Source organism: Notolabrus celidotus, chromosome 10, assembly GCF_009762535.1.
Source record: "Notolabrus celidotus isolate fNotCel1 chromosome 10, fNotCel1.pri, whole genome shotgun sequence".
NCBI lineage: Eukaryota > Metazoa > Chordata > Actinopteri > Labriformes > Labridae > Notolabrus > Notolabrus celidotus.
In genome coordinates this window covers 5,812,378-5,837,144 of record NC_048281.1, presented here as the reverse complement: position 1 = coordinate 5,837,144, position 24,767 = coordinate 5,812,378, and the positions used below count along the sequence as shown (strand labels likewise).

At 39.7% G+C, this 24,767-nt stretch overlaps 1 protein-coding gene across 1 annotated transcript in view; it reads right to left on the bottom strand.

Annotated features, from left to right (window-relative positions):
• lrp1bb (low density lipoprotein receptor-related protein 1Bb) overlaps positions 1-24,767 on the bottom strand; it is a 426,184-nt gene that overhangs the window by 200,183 nt on the left and 201,234 nt on the right. The window contains exons 6-10 of the mRNA XM_034694098.1: positions 23,788-23,907; positions 23,027-23,155; positions 17,981-18,238; positions 15,012-15,174; positions 2,596-2,818 (exon numbers count right to left, since the gene is read on the bottom strand). Coding sequence (XP_034549989.1) covers positions 2,596-2,818; positions 15,012-15,174; positions 17,981-18,238; positions 23,027-23,155; positions 23,788-23,907 — 893 coding nt within the window. The remainder of the gene's footprint in view (positions 1-2,595; positions 2,819-15,011; positions 15,175-17,980; positions 18,239-23,026; positions 23,156-23,787; positions 23,908-24,767) is intronic.

Genomic DNA, 24,767 nt, shown 5'->3' with positions numbered 1-24,767 from the left:
CACCAAAACAAAATCAACATCTGGTTTTCAGAATAAAACACTGCGTTATCTTTAGATCGTTTTTAACTTAACTATGACAACAAACCGTCATGATGAGGGGAGCCAGGCCTGGAGTTGACATGTCAGAGGTTTTCAGAGGACCAGAAAGACAACATGGATGAGGAGAGGAGAAGGAGAATCCTTGATTTAGTGATTGCCGCAGGAAAAACTCAGTCACATGACTCCAGCTGTCCGGTTGTCCTGCTCCAGACAAGACAAGAGAGCACGGAGCCGAACTGCAGCGGATCGGAGGCGGACCGGACACAAATCTTGTGGAAGTCCCTTCTTAATCAACCACCTTTTTTTGTTTTCACTTTTCTATCACGTGGCACAAACATTGTGTGGTCTCATATTTCGTTCAGCTATCAGGGAGGTGTATTACGTTTAAAGCATGTTTTGATGTGAATCAGCGACTAAAGGAGACGCTCACACACGACTTCCACCAGATCCTTTCCGATCCGCTGTGGTCCAGCTCCCTTCGCTCTCATCTGTCAACACCCACTGGTTGCGTTTTCAGAACGCAGCACGGAGCAGAACCGCCGGACAGCTGGAGTCACGTGACTGAGGTTTTCCTGCTGTAATTGCTGCATTAATGAATATCCTCCTCCTCTCCTCATCCATGTTGTCTTTCTGGTCCTCTGAAAACCTCTGACCTGTTGACTCCAGGCCTGGCTCCGCTCATCATGACGGTTTGTTGTTGTAGTTAAGTGAAATATGATCTGATGATAACACAGAGTGTTTTATTCTGAACATTAACCGGATGTTTTCATTTTGTTTTGGTGCCTGACTTCCTGTCCTGCTCCATCTTCTCTGTTGAGATTTTTGTGTCGTGCTCCGGCATCCGGCAAAAATAGAAGTCTTGCGTATCTAACGCAGCCGGAATGCAATGGAGCGGAACCAGTGGAAGTTAACACAGTGACTAGAATAGAGACCCACTCCAGTGCTGTGACGGATCGGAGACGAAAACGGAAAACTTCCACATTTTTTCTTAAAGATGAATTGATAATTGATTGTTAACATTTCCAAAGATAGATCAAGGAGAATACTTAAAATTGACATCCCTAATATAAAGTATACAGCCTGACTAAATATGATGACTAAATCTAAACCAGGATGTGATTGACCTATAAGAGGAAAGATGGCATGTGTAGCAAATTAGAAAATAAGTAGTTTATCAATCTGAGAAGATTGCTGTGATATGTTAGAAAATGATCCATGAGCATGACTGAATAGTTATAGGGAGGGCGATATTACAGTCATGTTACATAAAGCAACATACAATCCTCCACATAACCACAATCAATTTACATCCTAACTATATAGCAGAGTTTCTCAGAAGGGGTGGGACTCGCTTGGTGTCTCACGATAAGATACGATATTATACGATGTGATATGATATGATACATATGATGCACTGCAATACAATAGGATACGATTCAATGCAATGCGATACGATGTGACACGATGCGATACGATACGATGTTATGATACGATGCGATACAATACAATTCAATGAAATGCAATGTGATCTAATACGATGCGATAGGATGCGATACGATCATAGACTGTATAAAATATGGATGTAGTATCCATGACGTCACCCATCTGTTTCTGAAGAGCTGTTTTGAGGCCAATCATTGGCTGGAGCCATATTGCTGCTGTCAAGTGATTGTGACGTAAAGAGGCGGGCTTTATGTGATATCTAATTTACCAAAGCATAAAAACTGCTAACTGAAAGTCAAAGTGCAGGATTAATGTGTTAATTCACTGCACTCTGGTTTTGGTTTCACTGAGATGAAACAATTTTCATGTTTTAGTCTGTAAATTAGATTTACAGAGCTTTAAACAGCTGCTCATATTTATTGCCATATTGATATTCTTCTCACCCCTAGACACGAGGAAGGTTGTTATTTCTGATTGCTGACAACACCGGCTATGATACAGGAGTTTGAAGAAACATGGCATTTGTCAAGCAGGTGCAATGAAGGTGCCTTTCTAACAAGCCTGCGAGCAAATTGGGGAGGCAATATTATGCAAAGATCACCTGCATATGTAATAAGGTGCTTGAAATGTACGTTTTTCTTTGCTAATGAATGGTGAACATCTAGTCAAAGTTGCTTGAAAGGCTCTCTTAATGAATAGTCATAATCTGTGATGAAAGGCCTCAAAAGTGTACTACAGGAAAGAGACTATTGATATGCTCATTTAGAGTACAGCCCCACATGTGCTTCAATTTCATAAACCATCTATCCTCCATTCAAAGGACCTTTTCTATGTAAATGAAGAGGGGAATTATAGCAACAAGCAGTGAATGTACCACCTGTCTTGCACTGATAAAGCACAGTGGCCTAAATTAGAAAATTAACCAAGAAAATCCCTCTCATGTAACAATTTGGAGCCTCTGAAATGAAGAGGAGGAAAGTAGCTGCTGATAAGAGAAGCCAATTGTCTGTTCAGATTCCCAGTGACGTTTGTCCACAATGGCTCTTTCTGATGTGGAGCCCAATGCAGACAGTGAAAAAAAACCCAGCACTTACAGTGAAATGTGACACTCACTTGGCTTCCATGGATGATGGTGTGCCTGTTCTTGCCGTTATAATCCACCACATCAATGTAATCCAGGTACGCATCTGCCCAGTACACCAGCTTCTTGACAACGTCCAATGCCACAGCAGTCGGCTGCTCAATTTTATAATCCACTATCCGGGTCCTGTTAGTGCCGTCCATGTTGCAGCGCTCCACCTTGGCCACGTTCCCATAGTCGGTGAAGAACATCATTCTGTATGAGATGAGAGTGTTTAGATGATTACATTCCCTATATGCTGATGTTGCCTGTTTGCTGAAGGAGCATCATTTCCAGTTATTGAGTCCAGCTTGTCTTAGACTTTGTCTTTTTATATACAAGGAGTAAATTTCGCAGACCACACAGTATGATTTTTTGTAATACTCTGGCTTTTTAAAGAAGATTAACCTCCAGACACAGAAAAAACTCTGCAATAAAGAGGGGCCCCATTGGCCTAGCGGTCTAAGCACGCCACAAAGGCTATAGGCCTTGTTGCAGGGGTTGCAGGTTTGACTCCAGGCTGGGGCCCTTTGCTGCATGTCTTCCCCCACTCTCTGCTCCCTGCATTTTCCTGTCTTCAGCTGTCCTAGCTAATCAAGGCAAAAATGCTCCAAAATATATTTTTTAAAGAAATGTAATAAAGATAATCATTAGACTGGATGAGCCTGTGATCATTTGGCATAAAGTCTTAGCTTAACCCTAGAACACTATCACTAAAATTAGTAACACCATCACCAACGCTGGGTGTTTTTTACCCAACATATTATACCCAATAAAAAGTACTTAGCATCAAAATATATCAAAATATGACAATACATGACAAATTAGAGTAGTGTTCTTTGATTTTAAACTGTGTCATTTCTAACAAAATGAAAAAATTTATCTTGGGGGGAACCTATAGAAATGCTCCAAAATTACTGAACAATTTAGAATTCGGGACCAAAAAATGATGAAACTGGAAACTTGGTGTTCAGTCCACTAATTCCTGTGACATTTGAGACTTCCCTGGTGAAAGCAAAGTCTCCTTGACAAACAAACAGCTGCAGCAGAGAGAAACTAAAAATCACTATTGCCGGGTGAAACTCAACCGAACACGTGCCTGTAGGAAAAAGCGGGACGTCAAAGACAATGCTGAAGCTACCCAGGGACCCATGACACTTAGACAAACACAACATAATGAAAATCATGTAACTGTGTTTGCTCGGGTGAAAATCACCCAGTGATAGTGTTCTAGGGAGAGATGGTTCTTTTGCAGTGGGGATTGTATGAAGTACTTGTCAATGGTAGGTGTATCATCCACAGAGAATCTCAGTCAACTCAACCCTTTTATCACATAAACCTGCCGGAGAACCAGCATGGTAGTTACCCCATCAACCATTATGTTAACAGATCGTGATCCATCTAATTTTCAGAAGGTGAAACCCAAAAACTAACATCACTAAGAAAAACACAGAAAAAAATCTCAGCTCTTTATAGCGACTGTGGCTAGGTAGGTAAAGTCAGATGCTATCAATCAGAAGTGGGGGTTCAACCCCAGCTCTGGTGGTCACATGCAAGTGTCCTCGAGCAAGACACTGAACCCCAAACTGCTCCCTCTATTGTTCAGTGGTGTGTAAATGTGTATGAATGAGATCAGCTAATACTGATGGTCCATACTATATAGCAGCCTCTACCACCAGTGAGTGAATGTGGTGTGAATGGGTGAATGTGACAGTACAAAAGAGATGTATAAGTACAAGTCCATTTACTCTGCTGCCTGAAGGCCCATTTGCTTTGGACTACCCTCCAACGTTACACATACATGGTTCTCAGTTAAACACCACAATCAAATATGAGGGTTATTTCTGTTCAATACTGTTTGAAATCAGGAACCTATTGTTTTTAAATCACCATGAGATTTTTTGTTTGTTATCATGAACTGCATGTGAGGTGTGGTATCAGTGACTAAAAAGGCTTGGACGATGGTTTCATGACTAGTCTGTCTACATTCATACAGCCATAATGAGTGGACAGTTACAGGGATATCTGACAGATCAGTATTCTCAACGTGGTTTTAAAATCAACATCTAAATTTGATAGCAGATTCAGTATTCTGTAAAATAATGTGTGCTATCTGCGTGAGCTAACAGATTTCATATATCAGTTGCATCATTTGTCGATCAAGTGACTACACAAGCTCAAACTATGACTTGTATTACAGTCAGTGTATTGTGGTGATCAGTTATGTTTGGATCAGTAGTTATGTCTTCAAAGCTTTGCCTGATTAATGCAGCCCTAGCTTTTAGTCCCATGGGCTCCAAACCCACATTTGAGCAAAGTGCAGAAAAAAAAACAGCATTAAAAGCCCCACTTCCAATTATTGCTCAGTTGTAGCTGAATACATGCTGCGATTCTGTAACACATATGAACCAAACTAGCTTCTCAACCAAGCTCCTTTAGACATTTCATCAAAGTATTCAAATGTTTTAATACTCAGAGTTTTTTAAGAAGAAAATTATTGAGAATAATAATTAAATGATGGTTATTGAAAACTGAACCTGTAGAGTCTTGAACACTATCATTTTACTCTAATGCAGTGTTTCTATATGATGCCAACAACTATGCTAACATGCAGAGAGGGAGGTAGTAAGTTGCTATACAGCATTAGATTCACATTTAACATGTAAAGTATACTGCTTCAGTTCATGATATATCACTTAGCATTTTAAAGTCAAACAGACGTAAAAGTAATCCAGAAAAGAAACATTTCCCAATGTAATGTTGTGTTGAAGAAGCAACAAAACTTTGAGATACACAACTGAAACGTTAACCTTAAATGGGGTGATCTTTTCTTATATACTGTTATCAGACTAGCTATTACAGGGGGACAAGATGATAGAAATCTTCTAAGTCACCAGTTTATATTTGAGGATTTACTGCAAAAAAAAGAATAACTAAAGTTGTCGTAATCGTGGGCATTGTAGGGGGGAAATATGCACCAACTACCCTGGGCCCCAAAGAAACAAGGGGACCCTGATGGGTCTAAAATGAAACTATGGTTTTGTTTGATTTTTTTTTCTCTAACTCATGGCTGGCAGGTGAAATGAGCTGAATAACAGAACAAAACACTTAACTTTTCATCTGGAAAAAAGTGGGGGGTCTCTCTCAGAACCCTCTTACCCCTTAAATGCACAAAATGGATTAGTCCACCCTGTGCAAGTGGACAGTATTGATTTGACTGCAGCCAAGGGAGCCAAGTGACTGTTACTGCAGCACCATGTTTCCCCCCCAAAAAGCAAATTGGGAAATAAAGAAACAAAGAAAAGGAGAGAGAGAAGGCAAGCTGAGGGGAAATGTTTTTTACCATGTTCTTCACAAAAAAGGTGAAACCAATGTATGGTTCAAGCTAGTTAATGCAATTTCAATCTTTCATCAGATAGGGATCAACCTTTGATTATATCCGTGCTACATATAAATCAAAAACATTCATGGATTAATTAGTGTCATAGGTACAATCTAATATGATCTTCATTGTATAACTTTTACCTTGCAGTACATTCAGTCCACTTAGGAGCTAGCCAAACATATTTGATGTCAACAGATTCATATCTGTGATATCATGGCTGTCATGCTAACTTTAAACCAAACCTGCTACTTCCTTAAAAAAACAATGTTCTTAATGTCGGGTAAGACCGTCCAATAATAGTGAGGTACATTTTACAACTTCTTATGGTCAGAGCTACAAGTGTGGTTGAATCTGATTTAGTTACATTTGGTGTTCGCTATTAATTAACGCCAACAGAATCTTCATTCAAAAATCTCAGAGATAAAACTACATTCTGAAGCTGAAGATCTTCCCTTCAATAGGATAATGCACATTACAATGTAGTCCACTATGATGTGTTAAAATATAATAGGGCTATTTGTGTCATGTAGATCTGGTTAAATCAGTTGTACAGGGTTAGTGTGGGCTGTGGTGAAGCCCACTGTTATGAATTGTCATGGGGTTCAGATTTCGGAGCACTGCCCCAGTCATAATAGTTAGAGTAGCATACATCCGTCCATCCATCCATCTTCCGCTGCTTATCCAAAGTTAGAGTAGCAATAATGTAAAAAAAAATCTTAGAGTAATGATGTCATTATTATTATTTAATGGTTTGTCAACAAAAAATATATGTACATCAAGTTAGAGTAGCATGGATGTTATTCTTTAGCTGTTAATGGATTTGGTCATGCTCCACGCAGAGCTGCTGCTCCTTTGCATCGAAAGGAGTCAGCTGAGGTGGTCTGGGCAATTGACAAGGATGCCTCTTGGGCGCCTCTCTTCGGAGGCATTCCAGGCATAGAAGGCCTTTGGTAGACCCAGAGCTCGGTGGAGGGACTACATATCCCATCTGGCCTTGGAACGCCTTGGGGTCCCCCAGGATGAGCTGGAAAATCGTTCTTTGGAAGGTTATGTCTGGGTCGTTTTGCTCAGACTGCTCCTCGCAACCAGATCTTGGATAAACTGATGAAAATGGATGGATGGATTGGTTTGGTCATGGTGTAGTTAATGATAAATAAAATGCAATGAAAGAAAATTGTTTGAAAAATGATGAGAAATACAAATTAAAGTGACTTTCAAGGTCTGTAAGAGTGAAAGTCAAGTTGAAGCTGGACCTGAAAAAAAAAACCTGCATGAGCATGTGATTAAATGCCTTCCAAAGGATGCCCACAGATGCTACCTCTCTGATACAAAGAGGCTCCATAACCTGAAGGCAGAGGCGATAAAAGCAGCATTTCCCATTTCCTCTGAGGTAATTTTGGGGACATTTAGAAGGCTTGCTGCAGAAGACCTGAGGGTGAGTCAGAAGACATAAAATGACAGACAATGTGTGATGCAGAGGAGCCAAACCATTTAGTACCTCAATCACCACAAGGAGGGCTTGGAAATCAATTCAGCAAGACACAGGGAGTAAGCAAAATGTGCCAGTGATACAGAGCACTCATGGAAAACAGGTGTAGTGTAATCTGTTTTTTTACAATGGGGATTGAGTAGCATCAGACGAAGAAAGGATTCGTCCTTCTGATGGAAATAAAGATCTCACATCCTGTCACTTTAAGTATTCAGAAAAACTGCTCAGGTCTGCACAAACGGTAATTAACATGGAAGGCCTGGCGTGCTGTCTTGCTGCGGCTCGGAGAGGACAGAGCTCCAACAGATACCAATGATAACGAGCTTCAGCCAGAGAGCAGCGGGAAGCCAGCTTAATCTGCACAAGTCAAGTCAGAGGAGAGATGGGCTGGCCTTTGAACCCGACACCAGGTTGTGCTGAAAAACTGTCAGTGTCAGCAAGGGACCCAGCTCCCCAAACAGGTGCACCTCCATGTGGCATACAAATGATAGCTTTCTGGGATTAGGATGGTGCTGATGCGGTACCTTTGTATTCTGCAGCTATAACCAGATAGAGCCGTGCTGGATAGAAATGAGCCTCCCTGATAAAAGAGACTGCATGGGACAAGGAAAATACTGTATGGAATGTGTCTTACTCTGACACAGAGGACTGAGCAGACCCTGTTTGAACTGACAATTACTGATAGAAGATGTTTCTGTCCATTTTACACAGCAGAGGTGAAATAAAAGATTCTGCTTTGTTCAAATGTACAGTTTTTTTTTTTCAGACTAAAACGCACCTTTAAATAAAATGCTGTAGAACAATCAATAACAAAAGCGGAGAGCCTTCTAAGTAATGGGTTGTTGGATTCTGCTTTTAGCAACAAATTGTATATTACCTTTTCTACACAAAAGAAAGTGCGAGCTTCAACTCTTGCAGCATTTCTTTCTCATACTATTAATATCTCATTTATTTTGACAATGGCAGCAGCTTGAAGGCTAGGAGGTCTGGTGTTTCTCTCAGGTTTTACAGATAATTTGTTTGATATATTTAGCGGAACATTCAATAACTATTACCCGGCTCTCTTACTGATCTTCCGGCTGTGTAAGATGCTTGATTCTGATTGGTCAATACCCCTTAAGAACCCCTTGACAATGGTTATTAACTTTCAGTAACATGAGCAACGCCAGAGGCAAACTGATCACACGTCATTTCAGATCAAGGAGTTCCTGCACATTGTACTTCTGCTTGTTGATACCACAGACCGTAAGGGGAGGTAAAACCGTTAGTTTTCGTTAGCATTGAATCAATGGGGCTAAAACCTTAGTTCAGTCAGACAACTCATGTTACTGTAAACCATAGACTGTATGGATGATGGATGTAGTATTTGTGACGTCACCCATCTGTTCCTGAATGCTGTTTTGAAGCCAATCATCAGCAGGAACCATGTTAAGGCTGATTTATACTTCTGCGTTGAATCGACGGCGTACCCTACGCCAGGGGTCCGTGTAGCTCCAGTACCTACGCTGAGGCCTACGCACGTAGTTGACGTGCACCTCCTCCAAAATGTACCTACGCATAGAGCCGACGCGGACCGCAAGCTCTGTGATTGGTCCGCTCGGCAGCTTTGTCTTTCCCACATTCATATCACTTCCGGGATCCCGGACATCGGCCGTGTATTTCATCTCCTCCTTTCTATTCTTCATGTAATCATGTCTGTATGATAAACAGCAACATGTATCAGCTGTAGATTAACATAACACGCTCTGAATCTCTGTGGAAAAGTAAACAGAGATCGTAACGGTACCGGAAGCAGGCGACCCGCTATCAGAGAGACCACACTGCCCTCAAGCGTTTCGGCGGAGAATTGCTGCTCGACACGGACACACCGACGCACAAGTATGTGGGGCTCATGTCCGCGTCAGCCCCTGCTGCGTAGGGGAGACGCAGAAGTATAAATCAGCCTTTAGGCTTGCTGAACAAGCTAGTGTGACATAAGAGGCTTTGAGCCTCTTAGCTAACAGCTACAGTGTTCCCGCCTGTCAGTCAAGTCAGTCATGTCTTTATTTGGGCAACACTCGTAATCTTAATACCTTCTGAACAGTGCTGACAGAGAAATTAACTCTTCAGACTAAAGCTGTTTTTTGAACCAGGCTGTAAACATGTTTATTTTTGCTGCAAAGATTGTCTTTTTTGAGTTGGTATTATGTCGTGTTTCTGCAGCCAGCCATAAGTGGATGCTCGATGAACTGCAGTTTATAGCACTTACGCATGGGCTTAGTATTGAGACCGGATGTTGCTGCTCGAATAAGACTGACCACCCTCAGAGCCCACAGGTGGATGCTGGGGAGGAGGTGGGTTTGACTTGCAGCTTAAATAGACCACCAAATGAGAGGATGTTGAGATCAGCTGATAGAGCAGATGACTTGTCAGTATGAATCAGCACAGCTCGAGTCTGATCTGCCTGCATGCTAAATTGTCAGGCTATGGTCATTTTCGTATTTGATCCTGTCCAGCAATATCAGCAATGGCAGCGGAGCAAATGAGTGAAACTTTGGGTTACTGGTCGCTACAAAGAAGTTTAAACCTTGAGCGGTGGTGATGATAGCAGCAGGGTTAAAAGTTGTGACATTTGCCTCGTTTCTTTTTAAAGGTGTGTGAACCGCAGAGCTCAGAGAAGAGGGAGAGCTGAATGAGGACAGTTTCATGTTCAATCAAATCCATCGCCATGAAATGCTAACTGCCGCAGAATCACTGGGACTATTTTTAAAAAACTGTAAACATAAATCATTTTAGATCAAGTAAATAACCTTTTAATCAAGGTTTTTTGCCAATGTGTCTGTATTGGCAGAGATTGGCATTTCAAGCCTAAATACCATTCAATAATCACTGGTATTTATTTGGCGATTATTCGTAATCAAGCTCGTTTGAAACATCAAGTTGAGACAACAGCGACTAACACTACATTTGTTGTGTTGCAGATATAGACAGTTAAAGTAAACACTCCACGACACACCTGTCCTGTTAATATTCCGTTTGTGTGGCAGTCACTTTAACCAGCAAAGGGACGAGGTGCTGCTAGTAGCGTCTGTCTCGAGCTTCATGTCCGTGCTTCTGTGACGAAGCTGCATGGCAGATATGTTTACATTTTATGGCCATGCTCAATCTCTGCAATTGTATCTGTTTCTGAATCTCACACCACTACACACACGTTTCCAGCAACTAATGTTTTCTTCTTCTTTTGCTATTTAGTGCAGTTAGCATTCTTCTTCTCCTGTTAGCTACTTAAAGGTGACATATCATGCAAAATGGACTTTTTAATGGTTCTCTACCTGAAATATGTGTCCCTGGCATGTCTACAAACCCCCCGAGAATGAAAAAAATCCATTCTGCCCCTGTTTTGATTTCTCCACCTTTCTGTAAATGTGTGTGAAACGAGCCGTTTCAGACTTCCGTGGTTTTGTTACGTAACAACAATATCCGGTCTGTCACGGAGTCAGAGCTCGGAGCTTGTTCAGCCCATAGACTGTATAAAATAATACTGAATCCCTCCCCCGTTTTTCATTACCTGCACAAATGTGTGCTAACAAGGAGCTTAGGAGGGAGGCATGCTAGTTGTAGGCTGTCTTAATAAACACAAAGGTCAGTTTTACTCCCCACGTCTGCAGATTTGAAGATCTAGTGGATGATTTTTATTTATCATGGATAAGTGCTAGCGCTAATTAGCATAGCCACATAGCTACATGTTCATAGCTGTAGCTGTAGCTGTGTACCAAGACACACGTCGACATACTGACAAATAAAACAACAAGAAACACAGAATCTGTGACCAATCCTTCAGAAAGGTCCTGCTGCCATTCTGGTAAAGGTCGGTTTTACTCCCCACGTCTGCAGATTTGAAGATCTAGTGGATGATTTTTATTTATCATGGATAAGTGCTAGCGCTAGTTAGCTTAGCCACATAGCTACATGTTCGTAGCTGTGTACCAAGACACACGTTGACATACTGATAAATAAAACAACAAGAAACACTAAATCTGTGACCAATCCTTCAGAAAGGTCCTGCTACAGGCGCCTCTCCATCAGGATCAGATTCTGGATCAGATTCAGAGGGTTGAAGTAACGCGATCAGCCGCGTATATTCAGCTAACATGTTAACATTAGATCAACGTGCTGGACAGCCGAGGCACATCCACTTCCTGAGGGGGCGTGGTCAGAGAGAAAACAGAGTGTTCTGAGGAGGGCTGAAGAAGAGGGCTTTTCAGGCAGACCAAAATCTGATTTCAAAGTGTTTTTTTGAGCATAAACTTTAAAGACATGTTTTGGGGACCTCTTAGAACAATATATATTGATGAAAAAAGCGTGAAATGTCACCTTTAATGCAAACAGCTTCAAGACGCTCTTTAGCCACTGCCTGGTGGGAATACCGTATAACAACCAGGCACCGGTGAAAACAATGAGAAATTATACTTTTAAATTAAATGAAATAATATTTGCATTAAATCTCCGATTTTAATAAGTGCACAAATACTCGAGCATTTGAAAATCATGTCCGATCCCTAGTCTGCATCTTAAGTTAGTCACCCTGTTGGGACTCTCGTTCCCATAACTACCTGCTAACCATACGCTATCCCTTACTTAAATATATTGCAAGAAAATATGTACCCAGGTTCAAAGTCTACATGGGAAGGAATGTCTCTTAATGATCTCTTAATGCTCAGTCTAGTGCCATAATGACGTTTTACTTCATCCAGTACTTTAATTAATGATCCTTTATCAGGTAATCTTAGGAAACAATAATCCTTTGCTTGGAAAAGATAATACAAAAGAAAGAAAACAATCCAGACATCCATTCTGTTTACTGGAAAAAGTTTTGAGTAAACAAGTTTTGTTATATTCAAACTGAACTTCCAGGGTTGACTCAGTGGTTCAATGGTATCATGAACTTTGTGCTTGCACTGTGCAAAACAAACCAACAAATCCAGTATGTCTGTATTTTTCATCATCCAGGCTTCTCCTCAAGCATGCTTGTATTGGATTTTCAAAAACAACATACAATCCATCTAGTCCTTAATAAAGAAAAAATTAATAAATACTCATATGGAGCTTCAATTTTGTAGCTCTGATCAGGATTCTAGCTGATGAATAAACCCAATCATCAATCAGACTCTCTCCCCCCTCTTTTAAAAGACAAAGGTTTACCATCAAAAGGCTTTCCCGTAGCAAAATGAAACGCTTCTCCTGCAGAGAGCGCCACAGAAAATCACATTTTTAAAAAGTGCCAAATGAGAGCATATTCCATAAACACTTTTCCTCTCCCTGTGCTGCCATCCAACACCTCCCTGATTTCATTTGTTTTCGCTTCACTGCTCCAGGCTGACAGACCTCTCTCAGGCCCGCCTTTTCAGAAACAGCTGTACCCCTGTCTCACTAATTAGAGGCGGAGAGAAGCCTTGGAAAACTTTGGTGTCTCCTAAAGTCAGCAGTCATCATGTCCAGCTCCCATGTGGGCAGGCAGACTCTATATACATACTATCATCCGTCTACACACAGAACGGAATGGGCGCTATGTGTGCGAGTCATGTGATTATGGAAAAATCAATAAAAAAAACAGGCTTATTTGTCTGAGGTGAGTCAGAGGGAGCCGGCTGTACTCGGTGGTGAAGTGCATTACCATAAGTTAGAGTAGTGCCAACTAAATCAAAACGGTCCATGTTGTTAAAGAAGCAGCAGCCAATTATTTCTGATAAGACCCAACAGCTTACATTACCAGCCCAAGCTGTTAATAAAGTATAGTTTGTAAAAATAAGACCCACAGAACAGTAGTTAAATTAAGCTTCCATGATAGAAAAATGATATGTTAGTATTCAAGGTTGTTGTTAACTTGGCTGGTAACTAGTTTACAACAGCAATAAGCTGCTATTGATAATGATGTTATAAAGCTGACATTGCTGCGCTTTGAGATATAAGAAATAGTTGTATTATTATAAGTAAAGGACATATTGTTATATCTCTAAGTGAGAAATATCAAAATTAAAAAAGGTCTCTTTCTGCAGTTACTGAGTCTATCCTTATAACATAATGTCTCTTCTGTGATGTTGTCCTTTGAGGTGTATCCGAATCAGTGTATTTAAGATCTAATGGTGTTTCAGTTTAAAGAGTGACCCAGTTAACTGCCGACTTTCAGTGGGATGCTCCAACATAAACGTCTTTAGATGATCATTAAATATCTAATGAGGACATTTTGACATTTAAATAAAAACTAAACTAGTTTGCATTCCCAAGGACTCCGTCTGTGTTTCAACAGCTGTGTAAACTCCACAAACACTGACATGTTCAGCTGAAGGTCTCCAGTTTACAGGGTCACTTTTAAAACCCCAACACCGGGAGAGACGCATTCACGGTGGGCTGAGAGAAGACTACTGTTACAAGCTGCTAAATCAAGAGAATTACAGCTTCTTCTTTTGAAAAGTACACACACATACAAAAAAGATAGAACAAATAAAAACTAATGAAAGAAAGAGAAATCAAGTGAATCACGGATGTGTGTGATGTTATTGTGGACGGCGGGAGGAATAAAAACACTGCAGTTAATCTACCAATCAGACACGTTCAGCATTTTAGGCCCTGTCCCCCAAAAGTCCCGGGACCTTTGTACTACACCCCAAGCAGGAGCTTGTCAGGGGGGGATTAAGTACCCTTGAACTAAATTTAGATCCTGGTTCATCCGGTCAAAACGCACATAGTTCAGGGGTAAAGTCCCTAGTTCCAGGGTAAAGTTCCTGCGGTCCAAAAACACCTTTAGTAGGCGTTGTTTTAAATAAAAATCCCACTATATTCAATAACAGCAACAATTACAACAACCAGCTAGAAGAACAGAAATAACTTTGACATCTATAACTACAACAGTATCAATGATTAAAACAAAATAAGGATCAAAGACTTCATCATAAATAATGATGATAATGAAAACTAAAAAGGCCGCATTGACCACATGTTCTGAAATCATTTTTGTTCTTCATTCTTTTTTCTGATTTCTCTGTGATGACAGAAACATTGTGATGCATTCTTCAAAAGCAAGTTTTCAAACATTTTGATCAGTGTGACTGTCAACCACATGCTGTACATGTTTCAATTTTCATTGAAAATAGTGTGGGGACATTTTTTTACTCCACAGCCACCCAGCTTTTTGTGATCTCTATAGAGACAAAAATCCTGTAATGGAAAGTCCTGCAGGGCCATTTTCTACTGAGGGATGTTGAGTGAAATCAGTGAATACAAATGAATGTCTCAACAGTAGAAACTGACTGAAGCATTACTATCCACCAAATTACACAGCTCAAAGAGAAAAGGGCTGAGTCGAAGGACAGGGAATCATTTAAATCCCCTTCATTGTAACTCGCTCACAGTCTCCCAGACAAGTCAATTGTTATGCATAGCAATTTTTTTTCTCTCTTCCTCCATGACTTTTCTGCTTTAACAAAAGATGCATGATGATAAATGAGCCTTGCAGTGCTTTCAGAGATGGTGTATTATGTAGACTGCAGAGCACTCACCCCATGAGAGGATCCAGAGCTATTCCTTTAGGATTTAGCAGGTCTAGTTGGACGATGGTAACACATGTTTCTCCGATGTTGTTGCAGACAAATATCTTGTCGGTGACGCGGTCAACAAAATAAAAGTTCCCCGTAAGCCAATCGATGACCATGTGCTCCACATCTGCAACGACAGAATTGTATGTTTAATAATTGAATATACATGCATAAAATATTGAATGTGTACAACACCTTCCATGACATCCAAAGAGACGTCTTGCAATACAAAATGAAGAATCAAAGTATAAACATAGTGGTAATCAAACTTGCAGCCTTGCAACGCCAACATTACTCCCACACTTACAATAAAGCAACTCACTGGCATGTTCTCTTATGATTTATAAATGTGCTTACTTTCTCCATGGGCACATTTTATGAAGGTTTCTGTTTAAACTGCCTAGACTCTGGTAAAGTAATGCAGAGTGGTAGCATCAATCAGTGCCTTGTTAAAGAGACAGATCTCTCCCACCACCGGCTCTGTCCGTGAAATATGTGAATCTTTCAGCAGGTTTAATTTGCAGTTTCAGGATTGTCCTCCTCGATGAGAAGAAGCAGACGAAGCAGCCTGGTTCTGAAGGTTAAATTAATGTTGATATTCACTCTATTAAATCTTAGATTGCAGGGTTAGAAAATGCCTCACTTTTAACACAGGTAGGGCTGGGTGCTTATTTGAAAATGATAATGAGCGTGATAGAATTTTTCTTAATATAAATATCACAAATGTTCTATAAAAAATAGATATATGCAAACCTGTATTACACCCCCCAACTACTGGAAAGGGAGGGGACGCTAATGTGTCTTAAACGCTAGTTGCCACCCAACATTAGACAGAAGAAGAAGATGGCATTGAACAGCCAATCATGTTGCAGGGTGAGAGGTAGGCGGGGCTTAAAGACATTTGAAGCGGAAAGTAAACACAGCTCAGAAAAGCGACACTGAAGAAAGCTCAAAACCTAGCAGCTCAAAGCAGAGTCGTTAGTCTGACACTGTGTCGACTCTGTGTTAACTATTAACTTAATACACTTCATTAAATATACTTTCAGGATGTGGGTAAATAAATCTGATTATGCAAATTACCTAAACCTGAGAAAAATAAGAATCTACAAACAAAAATCTCATCATACACAAAATATCTGTTTCCTATTAGCAGCATCAGAAATGATGGATTCAAGAAGCTCATCAGAGAACTAAAGCCAGATACAAACTAACAAACTGTCTGGTTTCTTTAACTTTCACTCAGGACCAAAAATCTGTATTTAAATTGAAATGAGATAATGATTTGGGTAACACTTTACAATAAGGGTCTCTTAATTTGCGTTAGTTAATGCATTATTAAGCATTAATTAACATATTAATAATAGTTTAATAACCGTTATAATGTATTACCTAACATTAACTAACACATTAGTTAATGCATTAATAATCAGTTAATTAATGTCCACTGCTCAGAGTTAATTAATACATTATTAAGCATTAATAAAAGTTACAAAACTTAATTAGTTAACCATTAGTGAATGCTTTCTGGACCCTTATTGTAAAGTGTAACACATGCATCACTTAGGTAACACATTATAAATGCTAAACTGCCTCATAAGCATAAGCATAGGCGTGTGCATCACTTTTAAGTGTCCTCTGGAAACACTTCTGTTGTGTTGCTGTCTATTTGCAGCGCTTTTTTAATGTGTAGTGCTGTTGTCTTTGCATCGCGTTTTCTTAATGCTGCGTATGTGTTGTCAAATTGATGAAGATGTTTTCTTAATTTTCTTGTGTTTTGTCTTTTTGTATGCGTTTTCTTAAGTTGCAGTGCTGTGAGCTCTCAGGGCCACCATACTTCTCTGTGCCAGTTGAGATGTTATCTGTGATTATCTGTTTTATTCTAAATAAAATGTGTTGAATTCTTTATATGTGTTGCTTCAACTACATTTCAACTCATTTTGCTTCAGAGTATGTGTTACCTAAGAGATACATGTGTTACACTTTACAATAAGGGTCCAAAAAGCATTCACTAATGCTTAATTATGGTTAAGTAATGCTTATGAGGCAGTTTAGCATTTATAATGTGTTACTTAAGTGATGCATGTGTTACACTTTACAATAAGGGTCCAGAAAGCATTCACTAATGGTTAACTAATTAAGTTTTGTAACTTTTATTAATGCTTAATAATGTATTAATTAACTCTGAGCAGTGGTCATTAATTAACTGCTTATTAATGCATTAGCTAATGTGTTAGTTAATGTTAGGTAATACATTATAACGATTATTAAACTATTATTAAACTGTTAAATAATGCTTAATAATGCATTAACTAACGCTAATTAAGGGACCCTTATTGTAAAGTGTTACCATGATGGGATATTTATCATGATAGTTATTGATATCAACCGATATGAAATATTCTATTGTGATAACATCATTTTCAATATCGCCCAGATCTAATTTTTACAGGTCTTTTATGAAAATATGCCATCTTGATTACAGCCTACTAAGATTGTTTTTATTCATACTAGTTAAAACAGTCGTGTACACATTTTGAAGTTCTTCATATTTCATGTCATATCAGTTTGCCATTTGTGCTCAGACATAAAGAGACAGAAAGTATTTGTAGGCACAGAATCTGATGCAGACTGCAGGTTTGAATGACAGCTGCGAGGGAAAGGTGAGGGGCCAAAACCACTGAAGCTAACCTGCCTTCAACTGCACAGATAATGAAGTGACAGGAGGAGAGCACACAAATGTTTAGGAGAAAGAAAAATGGGTGAGAATGTGAGAGTGCAGCTTGATCAATATCTCAGTAGAAAAGAAGCCCTGCTACCCTGGGTTTTTATAGGTGGGATTTTTCCTCCAGAGCTGATACCACTTCTCACAAAAGTAAGCCAGGTAACAGAGTGTGTATATAAGAGAAGGAAACTGTGAGTAATTTGAAACATACGTTGCAAACTATGTTGTGTTCTTATTTCCTGTTCCCGTGTGAATCCGCGTAGATTCCTCGTCTCGGCACAGCGGAGTTGCCCAGAGGACTCTGTGGACAGAACCCAGCACACACTCTCTTGGCTGTGCTGAATATCCAATGCTAGTGTTCCATTTACACTCAGAGACCTCAGGGGCTGAAGGCCTGTCCCATTTAGATGGGTGATGACAATCCGATCTGAACCGCCAATGAGGAGCATTGGACGGCTGTCACCAGCATCTGGAGTGAAGAGGAAAATACAGTTATTATCATCTTTTTATATTTCAGGAGCACAGTTCCACCGTTGACACATCCAAGAGACCGTGTGACCTCCTGGAAACACAAAATTACACATAAAAAAAAGATTGAAAAGAAAGTTGTTTCCATATAGGGTTTATAGTATGGCCAAAATATGAAAGAATGTTACTTAAAAACAGAGTACAAAAAAGAGAGGAAACATATCTGGCAAGAAATCTAGAGGACTTTAATAGACAGGCAGACAGGCAGACAGGCAGACAGACAGACAGACAGACAGACAGACAGACAGACAGACAGACAGACAGACAGACAGACAGACAGACAGACAGACAGACAGAGACAAAATGAATCACCATCAAAACAATCAAGCAAATAATCATTTTCAGTTGACTTCAACATAGCACATCAACCGGTGTTTTGGTTTAAACAGCGACCCTGTTAACTGGAGACTTTCAGCCGTATGCATCCCTCATAAACGTCTTTAGACGATCATTAAATATCTGATGAGGATATTTTGAAATCTTAATAAAAACTAAACAAGTTTGCATTCCCAGGAACTCCCTCTGTGTTTCAAAAGCTGTGTAAACTCCACAAACACTGACACGTTCAGCTGAAGGTCTCCAGTTTACAGGTTCACTTTTAAAGCCATAACACCGGGAGAGACGCATTCACGGTGGGCTGAGAGAAGACTACTGTTACAAGCTGCTAAATCAAGAGAATCACAGCTTCTTCTTTTGAAAAGTACACACACATACAAAACGATAGAACAAATAAAAACTAATGAAAGAAAGAGAAATCAAGTGAATCACAGATGTGTGTGATGTTATTGTGGACGGCGGGCGGAATAAAAGATACTGCGATTAATCTACCAATCAGACATGTTCAGCATTTTAGGCCCTGCCCCCCAAAGTCCTGGGACCTTTGAAAAGTACTACTCCCCAAGCAGGACTTTTCAGGGGGAGATTATCAACCCCTGAACTACATTTAGATCCTGGGTCCACTGGTCGAAACGCACGTAGTTCAGGGGTAAAGTTCCTCTGGTTGGAAATCACCTTTAGAAACACGTACAGTTACTCAAGGTGGGGATCTTGACTTTGTCAGAGCCTGTCTCTCCTGCTGGGAGTCAAGGCAGGACAGTTTATGGTGGTGAACACTGAGATGAACCGCTTCAAGGGCTTAATTGACCGTGCACATTTTTGACATCAGGTTCACCCCCTAAAAAAGGGCCCTTATTTATACCCATCTTGCCACGAGAGTTCAAGTCAAGGGCTACCCTCCTAATAAAAGCAATAAATCAGAATGTCTGCTCAAATAACAGTTCCCCCTCAGCCCTGTGAATCAACTCAGAAATCTGACAAGTTTTTTTTGATCACACTGACACATGATCAAGCATGGAAATGTCAGCTGATGTTAAAAAATACAGCAAAGCTTTTCTAAAAAAAAACCAATAAAAGCTACATTTGAGACTTCAAAAATACACACACAATGGTGTATCTGTGCAGTGCATTTTGACTCACGTGGTTGTACTGAAATAATATTAAGATGTCTCGTATGCAGCACAAAATATAGTCAGTAATCCTCTGCTTTTTAACCCTGGAGTGGTGTATTTGACAGCAACTGAGACAGCTGTGCCAAGGAAAGGGAGGCAGAGTACAGAGCTCACAGCCTCTTAGCAGAGAGCGAGTTTTAGGAAGGTGAATGAATGATTAAGTAGCACATCAGCATTTAAACAGAGCAATGTAGCATTTGCTAGTAAATCTGTATGCTGTTTCATTTGTTACTGCTAACCATTAATCTTTATGGAAGTCTTACTTGCAAATAGACTTGACGTCATGAAAGTAAATGCCTTGTTCTTAAAGTCACAGTAATCTTGTGTGACGCACTTTGGATGACAGAAAGTTATCCAGGCTCTTTGTGATGCTAATTAATTGGTTGGCTAACTAGCTTCTTTACGACATTGTTTCCCAGTTTTGTGACCAGAGGTTCCCCCCAGGTGATACTAGATTTCTTAAATAAACAGTCCTCTTATCACAGTGTAGGAGCCAGCTGTCTTCTCTGTGGAGCAAAGCCAATGACATAAAACTGGCTGCTGTACACGGGCTGTCTGAGAAATAGTGTAGAAGCTAACAAGGCTTCTTGAGTGAGCGCAGACAGCGATACATGCTAACATATGCTTCAAATAAAAGCAGAACAGCGCTCACCGTTAAAGCTTGACCCCTTGTTCAAAGACTTCCTCAGGCAAACTTACAGAAACTCTGCAGCAAGACATTTTATTTGTCTTTTTTTTTCATTTTTCTTTTTAAGTTTAATGACACAGAAATGCTGACACCAGCTTTCAACTCACACCTGTCTCTGAAATTAGCCACGCCCCTAATTAAGCCTGATTTAAAGACGTATACACCTCAGTATGATAAACCTCTCTGTGCCATACAAGGTAAATAAACCAATGAGCTGCAGACTAATGCTGTTTTTGTATATACCAGCCTGTAATCACTGTCAGTCGGCATTTTAATGTGGAACTCTCTGGGGATTCATCTTTAAGGCAGCCTAAAGTGACTGAGGAATTGCAAATGGTGTGAGTGTTATCAATGCATGACAACGTTTTTGTTAAAGGACGTTTTTCCTTAGCTTCACTGTTTTATTGAAAATATCAGAGTGCCACATCACACACTAGGGTGGCAGAAGTTAACATTTTAATTTACCTGATCCTGAAGTATATTTTGAGTCAGTCCCCTAAACACAACGCCTGAAATAAGTCTGAAGTGTCTACTTTTAATGGCAATTAAAAAAATAAAATAAAATAAAACAAATTAATAAAATATAAATAGATATCCAAAAATGTAAATTGCCATTAAAAGTAGACCCTTCTGAATTATTCCAGGCATAGTGTTAAGGGGAATGACTGACATGTACAGCATCTGACTGATCATGTTAATATGTATATATATATATATATATATATATATATATATATATATATATATATATATTTATATTTTTTATTACACAAAATTATAATACAGCAACACAACTCTGACTGGACAAGGTCTAAACACACAAACAAATATACAAACAAATAAACGTGATAACCTACTACAGGACAAGACATGGGAGCAAGGGGTGTAGCGTAAATATTGTTCAGTGTATAGATAAAGAGATAGAAAATTGAAAAACATAAATAAATAAATAAAATGTATACATTCATGTTCATTCAAGAATTCATGGGGTTTAGAACTCAAGTCAAGTATCAATAGGAGCCATCAAGGTCTTTTATCCATCACTGACAAAATAAAATTCAAAGAGCCTCTGTGGCCACTGCCTGGATCTACTAGTGCTGATGCTGCTTGCTCCATAGATATCAGTTCCTAATAATCTTTAAGCCAGCTTCCTATATCAAAACGTTTTGCCTTTCTTACCTTCCAATTCATTAAAATTGTCAGTTTTACAGATAGAAATGCTAATGTGATCAAGTGTTGTAATTCTCTGGATGTTATTCCATCTATCATGTTTCCCAGTAGGGCCAATTTTTTTTAATTAAATATAAAAATATATATATATATATTCCTTTTTTTTTCTCCAAAAAACCCCAAACATTTATATCCTTTTTTTTTTTGCTAAAAAAAGAAGAAAGAAAAAAATTATATATTAGGAAAGTGTGACTACATAATGTGTTTTAAACATCATTCTTCATCACCATTCAGTCTTGTAAATCTATTAAAAGTATGGTGCCTCTTAATGCATTATCACTTTAAAGATACATGTATGGTATAATTCAGTGAGATGCATTAGCAGACTTAAAAACCATCAGGGTGTTGTTGAGTCTGATTAGTGTAAGAAATTTGGACCAAATAGTAAAATACGATACTTTTTACTTTGCTCTGAGCCGAATGAGAACAGACAGAATGAAGGTCACATTCCCAAAAAGACATTTATGGTGCAGAGTTTTAACTTCAATCTTACACTCAGCACCGTAATATGTTTTTTATTCCCTGCTGCTCCTCATCGTCTGGTCTCTGAGAGCTCTATCGGAAATTTATATTCATGGGCTTTTACAACTAATGGTAACCCTGTCGTTATCCCTGTACCACTATCGCTCTCTGTTAAATTAATATTAATACATGTGAGCATTGGGTTCAGTTAAGTTTATGGGTAATCATATTCAGTTTATTCCTGGTAGGACACCAGTCACATTGATTAAAAGCTGCAACAGTGGTGTTCTCCCCAGCTAGGTGTGCTGGGCCTCCAGCTATTTTCAACCCATATATGCCATGTTGACAACTTCCTGAAAAAAATATGCTTCACTTTAGGGTTCAATGTAAGATACTGAAATATATCCCTCGAGGGTAAGATTGTTTATTTGTGCATGTTGGACCACCAAAAACACAACACCTTTTTTGGTTGTTTTGTTCCTAAGTAGGCTGTTTTGCTCATTGAAACAGATTTGTTAACAGTATAAGGCATTACCATAAATCAGGGTGATGCTGGGCATTGTCTCTGCACAAAATACTCCAGACTGTTCCCACTTAAAATCTCATGCTCATTAATTTTATCATTATCCTGGCCTGACCACGTCTACCCGTTCCCATGTGGATGATCGATGTGGTCACTGCTAAACCACATTAATCTTGCCCTACCAACGCTAGCAAGCATGAAGGCCTTGATAAGCTGCAATTCCACTAAGGTTGAACAAAACCGCCCAGTTTATTATTAGAAATGAAACATACATACTATGCAGATTATGTTGTTTTCCATTGCTAGTGTACCGCTCACCTTGTCTGGCTTTGCAAGATATCCTGTCAGGCTGCAGGATGTATCCGTCTGTGCAGCTGCATCTGTATGACCCGTAGGTGTTCGTGCAGGTTTGGCTGCATGAGCCATACATGGCGCATTCATCATGATCTTATGGAAAGAGGAAGAGAGTCATTCGTAACAAATTAGGTGTACTCAAACATGACCCAAATACATAAAGTATACTTAATGTGGCCTCACTCTGGCACCCCCAGCATAATTACTTTTATAACCAATGAGCCTTTTTTGGAGCTGCAGTACCCTATAAACAGCTTTTTCTCATGTCTTCTTGAAACAGGATCAATTCAAGAAGCAGTTCTACTTTGTTAAACCCCCCCCTACAGCAGAAATGTGCTATTTTGTGCCATGTTGTGGTATAAGTTTAGGGTCCAAACAAGACGCTACAACTCTTGAGGCATCTATGACAGCAAAATCCTGTCCTCATTGCTGGGTGCCAGACACCAGGCCTGTGGCACACACGATGAGTGTAAAAAGGAGGCACAGAGAAACAGTGTACTGTATAGACAGTATGTGTGTATGCATGTGCTTTTGAATTGTAATGCACTGTGCATGAGACCCTGCCTGCGGACAGATGGTTCTCCTATACCAAACATCTCCTGCCTACTCATCTGAAGGAAGACTGGCCGAGGGCATAAGGAGGGATGTGAGGAAGGCAGGGAGGGGGAAGAGGGGGGTGATTGCTCCATAGCAGGAGGTCCCCTCACCGCACAGCTGAATCCTACCTCTGCAGCTCGTCCCGTCCTCGCCGACCTCAAAGCCGTCTGCGCAGAAACAGAAGGTGCCGTTTCTCGTCATGACGCAGCCGTAGCGGCACCGGAGCTCGTGGCAGGCTGACAGGAGCTCTGCAGGGGGAAAGAGAAGGAGATAACAAGTTAGGAGTAGAGAAAAGGGGTTTAGAAGGGTAGGTGGAATGGGAAATTACTCTGGGATTTGAGAAATTGCATTTTTTGTATTTTGCTCTTGTCATGGCCCCTTTCAGTCACAACTGCCTCACTTATCATTTTGCAAAAAGATCCAGCTGACTGAATCTTTTATAGGACCTTCATTTTTTGTCTTTACTTTTGACGCCAGGATGCAAGAACAGTCATGTTAATTATTAAACATCACAGGATATAGAAAAGTCTTTTGTTAAATGACATTTAGCTGCAACATTAATGAACTCTATTGAACTTCTATCCAACATTTGATGAGTAAAATGTTTCAAAGCCTTGTATTATAAAATCCTTATTGAACACAATGATTGACTGGTATCAGCCCTCGTCATGTCTCTTGTATTCTCTGAATGCTGTGATTGTTGATGATGCCCTGTTAATCTTTGCACAAAAGGAACAGTCAAAGACCAGCTAATTATGGCATGATGAACGCTGAGAGAAATAAAAGGCACAAGTGAAAGTATAACCCTTGAAACAAAGCTTTAATTGCTCACAGATTGATATTCTGCTTCTGAACATTAATTAACGCCAATTTACGACCCTGTAAGATAAAGGCTAGCATTGATTGTCCCTCTTCTTTCCTGCACTATAATACCAGGAAATTATAAAACGCTGCAACACTGTAACAAATCATTTCTTGACAGGGTGTAGTTTAATTCAAGTGCAGTGGGAAGTGAGTCAGAGCTTGTTTCATTCTTACTTTTTCAATGAATACGCAGTTTTGGGTTTTCCTTCACAGTGGAATTGAAGAGTTAGAATAATGTGTTGTC